Source organism: Volvox carteri (genome assembly GCF_000143455.1).
Source record: "Volvox carteri f. nagariensis unplaced genomic scaffold VOLCAscaffold_39, whole genome shotgun sequence".
NCBI classification, from domain to species: Eukaryota; Viridiplantae; Chlorophyta; class Chlorophyceae; order Chlamydomonadales; family Volvocaceae; genus Volvox; species Volvox carteri.
In genome coordinates this window covers 1,046,825-1,057,070 of record NW_003307582.1, presented here as the reverse complement: position 1 = coordinate 1,057,070, position 10,246 = coordinate 1,046,825, and the positions used below count along the sequence as shown (strand labels likewise).

The following is a 10,246-nucleotide window of genomic DNA, read 5'->3' as shown; positions in this document are numbered from 1 at the left end:
GTGGGGATTGCTTGGGTGCTCACGTTCATCTTTGTTGGTTCTGGGCCTTCCTCCAGTTGTGTTCTCGTGGCCTTGACTAAGTCGGCAAACCAAGGTAACCAAATAAGGCCGCATGGCATAGCAGCGGTGGCTGCTTGCTAACAAAAATCTAGGAGACGGGTATGGGGACGTCTACAGAGGGGCAGCAAGCCATAACTGGGGATCGAGGCGAGGGGTGAATTAGGTCTGACGTACATGTGGGGGGCTTGCTTTCAGCACAAATTTCCGGGGTTTGTTGTACGGTGCCGAGCTGTTGCATGACGTGCTGTTAACTACTTATTAACCGATTGCCTGACCCGTCCTTCGTTGGGGAAAGTGTGGTTCGGGCCTTGTGAAGTCGTTTCCGTGCAGATGAGATGACGCATCACACGAATAGGTAGGTCCTAGCTGTTGGTTGATTTCGACCCATCATTATCGTTCGACGTAGACTCTTGATTCTGTTTGCTTTATTTCTTTCGATGTCTTGAACGATGTTAGCTTATTGCTGCTGTAGTGATGCAGTGACGGTGGACATAGGAATGCAAGTGGACGTTTGGCAACGCGTGAATTGATGAATTGGTCAGTGGTGTACAGTGCTCATGTGGATAAAATACTGTGCGTTTGCCTGGTGTTCGGAACGAGTCCTGCTCCAGGGACGGTCTGTGGGTATGGCTGTACGGTTGGACGTGCCTTTTTAACGACGGAGGCAACAAAAGGCTCGGCGGTCGCAAGCTTCCTTGTCGTAGGGAAGACAAGTCAGGGATTTCAGGCCCCGCATACCACTATTGGCTGCTTCAATAAATTACAGCGCGTAACGCAGGTCAACTGTAACAAGATGACGTCTGCACAGCCAAACTAGATACTTTTTCGAACGTCAATCGGTGCATGGCCCTGGGTTACAGCCGTGCAACCCTGTCACAACACCGGCGACAGTCGACGGGCACTATACATCTACCCGGATACACATTGTCATTAGGGGGCGTGGCCTGTCCTTGCACGACAGTGTGCAACTCTTTTTAAGCCATGGGAACAAGGATAAAGGGCCCACGGGCAGGTCGTAGGTTGACCTAGCTCTCGGCGTCCGCGTCCTTCCCAATGCTCGTCATCCGACTCAGGGGTCCATGCGTATGAAGCGCGGGCGCACACAAGGGAAGGCTCCCTGTGTACACAGTTACGAATAGCCCAACATGCACTGTGCAGGTAAGCTGCTTATACATACCCAACTTCCCTTCTCATACCAAGACAATCCACAAGAGGCGCGTCCACCGCTTTTGGCCAGACGTAGCCATACAATATTGGTTAACGACAGCTGGAAGTGCGACAATATCGGCTCACAAAAAGCATACGGTTTAGGGAACTATGGCGACGACACCCTTTGCACCTTTCGCATGTCACCTAGCGGCCCTACCTACGGTCCTCCTTGTGTGCCCAGCCCAACCTGCATGCTATACCTGCGTCGCTTGGCTGGGGTCCCTCGCACATCGCGGGTGCAAACACATACTATAAATGAGTGTCGTGCGTTACCAGCAGAAATGTACAGATCGGCCAAAGCATTATTGCACGCTATGCAGCGAGTTGCCGGCCACGCAAAGCACAGTGCACGTGTGCCAGCCAATTAGGCAAAGTGCACGATGTACTCGGGGTATGCCTGAGCAGCAGCACACTGCAGCTCCATTACCAAGTCGCTGGCGTACATACCCTTGGCCTCCCAGGCTGGGTCCTCGGCAGCCTCCCGAATAATATGCGGCACGAAGCGTCCTGCAGCAGCAGCCGCTGCGCGGCGCTTCTCGCTTGATTCCCTGACCAACTCCATATCCATTATCGAGTGTGCCTTGGAGACCTCGCCGCCGATGCGGCCTAGCTGCATTGTACCCGGGGCCACCCGGCACAGCAGTAGTGCGCAGCCCTTGCCGGTTGCTTCTGTCCCAGGAAGGCCTCTCGGCCAGGCGCTTGCCGACGGCATCGGCGTGTCCTCGCGCTTGTGTCTCCCTGCAAAAACAGCGGGGCACGCACAGAGAGTTCGGTCTTAGAAAACATAAAAACATCGACGCTGAGGCTACCAGCACGACACAGCACCATTGGATGCGACCGGACCATTGGCGGTTCCCCTGTTCGGGTTTACCGCACGGCAGTCGAGGCACAGGAACTGAATCTCGGCCAGACATGCTCGTAGGGCAAGCATGTTCGGGAGCAGAGTTTCGTACGGTGCTCTGCAGTGTACCACAGCGATAATAACCGCAAGAGTGCAAACGGCGACCTGCACACTTCTGCAGGCAGGTAGTTGAGGTTACTGGCCAATCCGTCGGCGCACCTGGGCTAAAAAGCGATGGAAGCGCTGAAAAAAGTGAGGGCACTCGAAAGGATGGCAACTTAAACCGACTGCTGGTGGGCTCCTGGGCAGAAATTGATGAAGCGGCGCCCGACCTGCTGTCCATTGTGCTGGGCACGACGGTGATGGCCGAGGTCGCTGTCGATGCCGGTGCCTCCACAACCGTGGGCGCAGATGCTTCTACAGCTGCTGGTTTAGCCTCAGCCACAAAAGGCTGCACCACCGGCTCCCCTCTTCGTTCCATGTCCTCTGCCTTTTCCAAAGCCCATGCCGCGTTGGCCATGTACAAGGGCTTCCTGCCATCATGCCGGGCCGGGCTCCTTACTGGCGGTCAGCCCTCGTTTTAATTTAACGTTTATACTATTTGAGAAATGGGCCAATGGCTCCTTCCATGCGGTTGCTGCGTGCTTCGTTGAAGCCAACAAACTTCCCGGGTGCATCATCTGCTGCCCACTCACCGTTCGAGGGATTTGAATCCCTTGGTCGCAATATTGGCCAATTCTGCCTTTGCCACGGGACACCACAGGTATCGCTCCTCCTGCTGTTGGGCGCCGCAATTCTTCATCTCTCCCCGCCTGCGAGTATGTCAACGGGTTCCAAGCCGCGAAGCGGGTTGAGGCAAAATTTGCTGAGCCAAGGGACAACCGCTACAGGTACCAGTCCGTAAACAAACCGCACCGCTGCCAATGGTGCAGCAAGCGCATATCTCCTCCACGTGCATGAACGTGCACCCTGTAAGCGCATCCGGGGCACGGATAGAGGACTTGAGCACTCCTGACTTCCGTACTCGGGGCCTTACCTGCTGTCGTACAGCTCCCGTAACGTTCGGTTGTTAATGCGCACGACGCAGACGATGCGTTCTCGGTGCTGGAGGCTATCCTCCTGGAGGAGGTTAGGCAAGCACGCCGTAGGCTTTACTAGGGGCATCCATGCAGCCAGGAGTCACTGCGTTAACAGACGGGGCCGGCTAGGAGATCGATCCAGGCCAAGCAGTAAGCCTAAATTGGCTTAAAAATCAACATATGCAGCATTGGGAACGTATTCGGGTAGGATTGGTTAAACCCTGCTTCGGGACACTCACTACAGAAGAACCCCAAGCGATTTTCCCACCTGAGATGCAGTGCCATGGAAAGAACCTCGATCACTCCTGCCTCACCTCGAAGCGTGTTAGCACGCGCTCTAGCTCCCGCTCCGTGGCATCGGTACCTACTGGCTCAGCAGCCGGATTGCCGTCACATGTTCCTGGAAAACCTATTTAATGAATTCATCGCACACGAACGCGTACATTGGCTAGTTGCTCATAAACTACTCAACATGAGTTCTCCATACATGCAAACCTGTGGAATGCCCCATTTACGGATAATGGGTATGTATAATGCCAACTAACTGTTTAGTTGCATGACTAATCAGCTGACTCTGCTATCTTCTCACGCGACCCACATCGCAATCCTCCGGATACACGTATATTTGTATGTTTTATCCGTTGTTTGAGGTCCTATTGTGGCACCAAGAACGGAATGCGCGGCGGCATTGCGAGACGCGGGATCATCCCGATGCCGCAGCGCATTCCTATTCCCGCCTATTTATTAGAAGTCAATAAAATTATCAGCGTGTATGGGGATAATGAATAGTCAAGAACGCAGGATACTAGAAACGCGTTCTTGGTTTTTGTTCAGTTCTCGCTGTCCTCCTGACCAACCGTGGCCAAGGCATGTTCTCTTGCATCCCGACTTACTGCTTAGCAGCACGTGTGTTTCAATGCCACAAGGTTGCCAGTCCTGAAGTGTCCACGCGACAAGTGAAGCACCATTCTTAGGCCTTGTGCAGTCGTCGATAGTCAGCGCTGCCAAGGCGGCTCCCGTTTGTGACGCTACTTCCTCAAAGATGTCTTGCGAATCCATGGATCCGTCCTTGTGCGATGTCTTGCGCTTTGCTCGTTTCCTCCTCCAAATAAGTAGGCCTGATGAGCGGTCCGCCGAGAATCTCGCCCTCGTCTTACGGTATTTGTCTGCCCTCGTGCTTCCTGAAATAATAGCGTTTCTTCTGTCTTCTGCTGTAGGTGTGCTCCGCCGTGTCAGTCGCTTTACAGGTGATTTCTTCTGGACCATTTGGCGGGGGACGGAGTCAACAACGTTACGTGAGAAATCTTTCCGGGATCTCCCTGCCCAGTCCCATGACTTCTCCGGTTTTGCGTCCTGGGCGTTCATGAGCATCCTATGATCGCGATTGCAAATCAGATAGGCAAGCCCCCTGTTCCAGGATATCTTGTCTCCCGCCAGCCTCCGGTCAGCTCTACACCCAACCTACCGCCATGTTCGTAATACTGAAAGTTTTTTCGGGATTTATGGCTGACGGAACCTTCTCACGCCAACAGGGAAGGAGTTGGATGGCGAGAAGTCAGAGCCGAAAGGAAACAAGTAGCTAGCACTTTTTTTAGTTGCTGTTTTTTGTATGGATGAACACGATAAAATCGCAAAGCAATATTGTGCATGAGAAACGACCGGTACCAACCGCAGCAATTATGCACACGAAAGAAGAAAACAACGACCTGGTTGATAAGTCCATATCATGAACAGGACGCTTATACTAATAACATTTAGCACCTTAAGTGATCATACATAGGCATTAAGCAAGTTTCTTGATGATAACGGTCCTAGGGCCGTTAGGAACCGGAAGTCTCGGAGCTACATACGTCGCATGCTTTCCATTTTGCATGAATCCAATACCTTATATACATCAGTTGCATAGGAATCATGGCATCCCTAGCCAGCCAGTTTATGCTGCATCACTTGCATGCAATCGTTTGCAATGGCTGGCGTTGTTTTTGGCATGCTGCGTCTGTGCTATGCAGAATTATATGGGACTGATGTACTGCGCGCTTATGCTCCACCATCTTGCATGGGCATACCGAGGTTATGTTTGTACCGCTGATGTTTAGACGTGAGATGTGCAGCATAAGATGGTACGTCATGAGAGGAGAAGCCGCTATTGACCGGTAAGCTACATATAGTATCAAGTCTACAAGCCTACATTCGACAGCCCGCGGCGCCAGACCTCAATGCTATCTCATACGCGGATTGCTCACGGACATGCATCACCTACTGAAGATTGCACACGACAAAATCGTGAGGCAAGCTACACATATGTGCAGACCACACATCTATGATACAAGCACATACAAGCACGGTGGTACAGGTGATGTACACACCCTGCACAAACAATACAATAAAAATGTTTCTGCCAAGACAAGATACACAAGGGCATAACATCACCGCTCACAAAACAATATCCTGCAGTACGCGCGAGATCGCTCCGACAGGCGGCACGCGATATCTGCTAGGCAACGAATTCAAACCGGTGTAGCAGGTAAGGACCTGACCCAATACGGTCCCGATTGCAGGTTCCCCTTCATCATTTAAAAGAGTGACCATCGTCATCACAATGACAATCATAATCAGGAAGACTACGAAGACATCGCCTGCAAAAGCACTTCTAACGGGACAGTGTCAGGCAACCTCTCACCTTATGCGCCCGCATGGCCTGCTCACAATTCCCACACCAATACATACTGATAACACCTGCCGGTAAATAAAAAGCATCATCAAGCTCCAGGAACCACCACTTTTATCCCCTCAACTCCCTCTGCGGGCATGGCTGCTTCCGCCTCCCCACTCGTCTCAGCAGCGGTATCATCCTTCACCTTGGCCCCCCCCTCCTGCCCGGGTGCCACTGCCTCCTGCTCGGGTGCCGCTTCCGCCTCCGCCTTCACCGCGGGGGTTGCTGCCGCCTCAGCACGCGCCAGCATCCAGTCCTTAATGTCCTTCCGCACCTGCTCCTTCTCCGGGCCATGCAGCAGCTCGTGGTACCCCCCCACCACCTCCTGCAGCGTCACATCGGTGCTAGATACGTGCTTGAGCATGTCCCGAAGTGCCTGTGTGCAGACGGGCACATGGGGGCGGGGGGGTTGATGGAGGGCAGAGGGACGCAAATAGGTATCATGCAGGTTAACGGAATGGAACGCACAATAGAAAGGAAACCAAGTCTCACCCTCCTACTACCGGTTTCTATTCCCTCCCCAAATCTAAGCCACGCGGCCGAGAACCTCCTATTGAACAGTGGAAGGTCTTCCCCGCTGGAGGACCGGTACGGCCTATGGTTCTTGTCGCCTGCACGTAGCTTCCCAACACCTGGAGACGTTGGCACACCCCAAACACTTAGCCAGACGGCCGGGAACAACGACGCGCGACAAAACACGGCCATGGCCCTACCGGCAGACTCGTGCAGCGGTCTGATGTGCCGTGTACGGCGTAAATGGGCAACTTCAGGTTGGCGCGCTTGGCGACCAGTCCACGGAAGCCCTGCGGAACCGGCCATGCGACCAAGGTGGCCAAGAGAGGTGTGACGCACGATGCTGACCGTCGGAGGCGGACCGCAGCACAACACGGGGAGGCGGCCTTTGCAGCCAAACAAACAACATATTTCACCGTCAAGGGAGCAAAAATAGCTGGCTGCAACAGCTACCCAATCTATCCAGGAGCAGCCGCGCCGCAGTTCTTCCTATTACCGACCCCGACTCGCCTTGAGCACCTCATTGCCGGACAATGCTCGCACGTTGCCCTTGTAAATCATGGGATCCTCCAGGTACTCCTTCACCTGCGGCAATACCAGCAGCAGCAGCAGAACGACAGTAGCGATGCCGCTTAGACAGTGTCGTCCCCTCCTTTCCTCCATGAGTCTCAGTCCTCCGGGGCATTCCTGCGCCCGCGTTTTGTCCTCCGTGTCCCATGGCCTGGCTTCTCTCCCACGCCAAAATGCCCCCACCCTCCAACAATCCGCACCACGTCCGGGTCCTGGCTCATGTCCTCTGGGCGCACTGCAGGCACCAGCTTGGCCCGGGGGAGGAGAGCCGCCAGTATATTACCCAGAGCTGCCTGAATACTGTGGAAAGGGGTTGATGCAGGGTCGGGTTGTGAAATCAGGCGGAAGCAAACCCTACTAAACAACGTAGCAACATGCACAGCATGGGGTTTAGGTGCGTCAATCTTGAGAGCGCCAGGAGGAACGACGCCTCGAAACGGTGAGGAGGGCCCCGGACGCATCCATCCGGGCGGATCGGCGCGTAAGCCATGTCGGCACGATGGTATGGGCCCCTATCAGCACGGAAGGCTAAGCAACGCATCCTCGACCGCTGCCGGGAAACAGCTCAGCTTAAGCACCCAGCACGCCCAAGGTGGAGCAACAGTTAGCAACGCGCGCATCCGCACGCTGCGATAGCGCCGTCACACGTACCGCAATACGGGCGTCCATTCCACGTCGACAGCTGCGAACAGGGACATGGTGCAAACCAGGATTAGGAAAACAGAAGCCGGTGGAAGGCCGGTGGAAGGCGTGGTTGGTGCGGGTGATTGCATGCCCTGGGCCTGGCCCACACTAAGGTCACCGAGCCCTGTGTTTTCATAGCCCACCATCCAATCAGCCCCTCTGCCACACGTGCTTCTCCGCCGCCCAACGCACACGGCACACACGCACAAACACGCGTGAGCGCCAAATGGCCGAAACGCCAGACCTAAAGATCTACAGATCTTTAATTGATGAGCGCCGCCTTCCTGCCTCCTGTTTTCTCCTTCGGCATGTCAGGTACAGGTCGCTCAGACATGACACTAGCTCGTGTCACCAAAGATGCAGGTCACGGGAGACAGGAGCACAGAAGTTTTAACCGCCAATGCTGGCTTACCATTAACGCACACATGCATCGCTTTTTTGTACATCGTTTCCCGTAATTCCCAAAACTCCACCAATCCTCTTACCTGGTGACTGCAGGATAAGGCCCTTGAAGGCTTCTGGTCGCTCCAGAGCCGCGTACGACGCCACAAGGCCACCTAGGCTGTTGCCGCCGATGAAGACGGGCGCGGTGATGGCCTTCTCCGCTAGTGCCGGCAGCAGCACCTTGTCATGATACATGAGGGCGTCCTCCACCAGGTGAGAGAAGCGGCGCACCAGACCGCGACCGGCGTCATCCAGGGGCTCCGAGAGGCCCATGCCGTGCGCGTCAAAGCCGAACACGGCAATGCCAGAAGCGACCCAGTATTTGGCGCCTGAAAGGTGAAAGGAGGATGCGAGGTTCCGGGTAGATGAGGTGGGGTTATGGGAGATGGCGCAGTGATGGGGGAGTTTAGGTATTAGGGTTGTGGACAAGTCATGAAATCCATTTGGTAGGGAATTTAAAAGTGCCCCAACCGCAGCGGTTTGAAGCAAGCAAAGCAAACGATTTGCCTGTATGTTGCTTGGAGGTTTCCCGACATGGTCCGTGGTATCATGTCGTGCGATGGTGAAGGTCAGAGATTTAAAGCGTAACGTCTCCCCTCAAGTGTAGGGACAAGTAAGCACGGATGCAAGTGCAATTAACCTCTCAATATCGCAGGTCCCACGCACAAGCAGGAGCGGGGCAAAGTTATTCGACTGGCTTAAGCGTTGGACCGTGCCGCGCTTGCAAACGTATAGGTGCGAATGATTCATCATGCATATGTTATTGATAAATAATATTTAGTGATTTATAGCAAGCCCAATGCAAAACGAGGTTCCGCGATATTCGCCAAGTGACCAGGGTTCTGGCAGTGGCCGCATCCAACTAAGCAGGACAGCATGTCGTAACGCAACTTACTTCCTTCAAATCGATCGATGTATTCTGCAGGGACACGTGGCAGGACAATCGTTTGAGACAAGATTGTTCGAAAGCGATTCCATTGAAGCTATCCCTGAAGCTATCGGCTTGAATAGCTCCACGCTCGTAGTTCGAATATTACTTACCGCCAAGGCCATGGTTCCATAATAGCACAGCCTTCACGTCTCCTTCCTCCGGAGTCCAGCTGACGGTATAAAGCTTCTGGCCTCGTGCATTTGTAAACGAACCGCTGTTTTTCGACATGGCTGCTTGTATGTCTTTCTATGCTTTAGGAAAGTTTAAACTTAGCGCCTTAAATCAGCACGGCTTCACTTGGGCGCAGACAGCGTACGTTGCCTTTCACTTGACAACGCCCGTTCTCCACTTAAAGGGAAGAGTTATTGTGGCACTGAAACAATGATCCATTTAAAGCATACATGGAGGCGCCTAAAACACTGAGGCAGTTGTCCAGCACTTCCAACTTCTAACTACCGAATCCTTGCTTTCACAGTGCATTTATTTGCCCACTCGCAGTCATAGTGTAAACCTCTGTGGACGTTTCCTAGCTTCATTACAAATTTATTATCTTTAAACGCAGGTACCGGTACCTGGCATGTAAGCGTGGTGTGCATGTTTTTGTGAAACGACATTTGAAGAACTCCGTTAACGGCACACAGAATGGCGCGCGCCACGGGTTTACCGGCACAAGGCTGCAGCAGGCTGAAGCTTATAGTTTCTGCTTTGAGCCAAGAGGCTGAATGTTTACAAATTTACTAGTGGACTGTACCATCATTGCAGTTACGAAACATCAGATTTCAAGCTTGATCGCAAGTTTAGAGGCTCGCGAATATTTTCCGACAAAATAATATTCGTTCACTCGCTGAATTGTCCCCGACAGGTTTTTTCCTGTTGGGTCTTTCCTGTTGTTGAGGCGATTTACTTTCTCTGGGAGGAGACTTCAGTCCTCCATGGATCAAAGAGCGTTTGGTTAGCATCAAAAAAGAAACGGTTTAGGCTTGAGTGGCACTGGGCTGCGGAGTAGGTGAATTGATTTCAGAGCTTAAGAGGTACTTGTCATGCTGCCGCGGGTGGTCCTTCTGTGCATCCGGTCGTGCCAATACGCGGCTTTCTCAGCTCCACCGCTTGCCGCATCTGAGAATTTGCACAGGCTGGGCGACGACTTGCGCCGGAGGTTTTCCTGACAGGGTTCACCCCTGGTTCCTGAAGTTGGATCAGAG

General features: G+C 53.4%; 2 protein-coding genes across 2 annotated transcripts; both read right to left on the bottom strand.

The window, feature by feature from the left end:
* Positions 1 to 1,633: 1,633 nt before the first annotated feature.
* Positions 1,634 to 4,248, bottom strand: VOLCADRAFT_94781 (uncharacterized protein; the record flags this gene model as incomplete). Its single annotated transcript, XM_002953890.1, has 6 exons — positions 1,634 to 2,007; positions 2,330 to 2,643; positions 2,806 to 2,922; positions 3,147 to 3,229; positions 3,504 to 3,598; positions 4,083 to 4,248. 6 exons carry the CDS (start codon positions 4,246 to 4,248, stop codon positions 1,634 to 1,636), a joined length of 1,149 nt encoding a protein of 382 aa, XP_002953936.1.
* Positions 4,249 to 5,334: 1,086 nt separating this feature from the next.
* VOLCADRAFT_106192 (uncharacterized protein) lies at positions 5,335 to 9,417 on the bottom strand. The gene is made up of 8 exons (XM_002953889.1): positions 9,155 to 9,417; positions 9,009 to 9,032; positions 8,155 to 8,442; positions 7,637 to 7,667; positions 7,186 to 7,285; positions 6,926 to 7,000; positions 6,616 to 6,705; positions 5,335 to 6,278 (listed from the first exon to the last, which is right to left on the bottom strand). The coding sequence occupies exons 1-8, from the start codon at positions 9,270 to 9,272 to the stop codon at positions 5,949 to 5,951; spliced, it is 1,056 nt and encodes a 351-aa protein (XP_002953935.1). The 5' UTR covers positions 9,273 to 9,417; the 3' UTR covers positions 5,335 to 5,948.
* Positions 9,418 to 10,246: the final 829 nt, after the last annotated feature.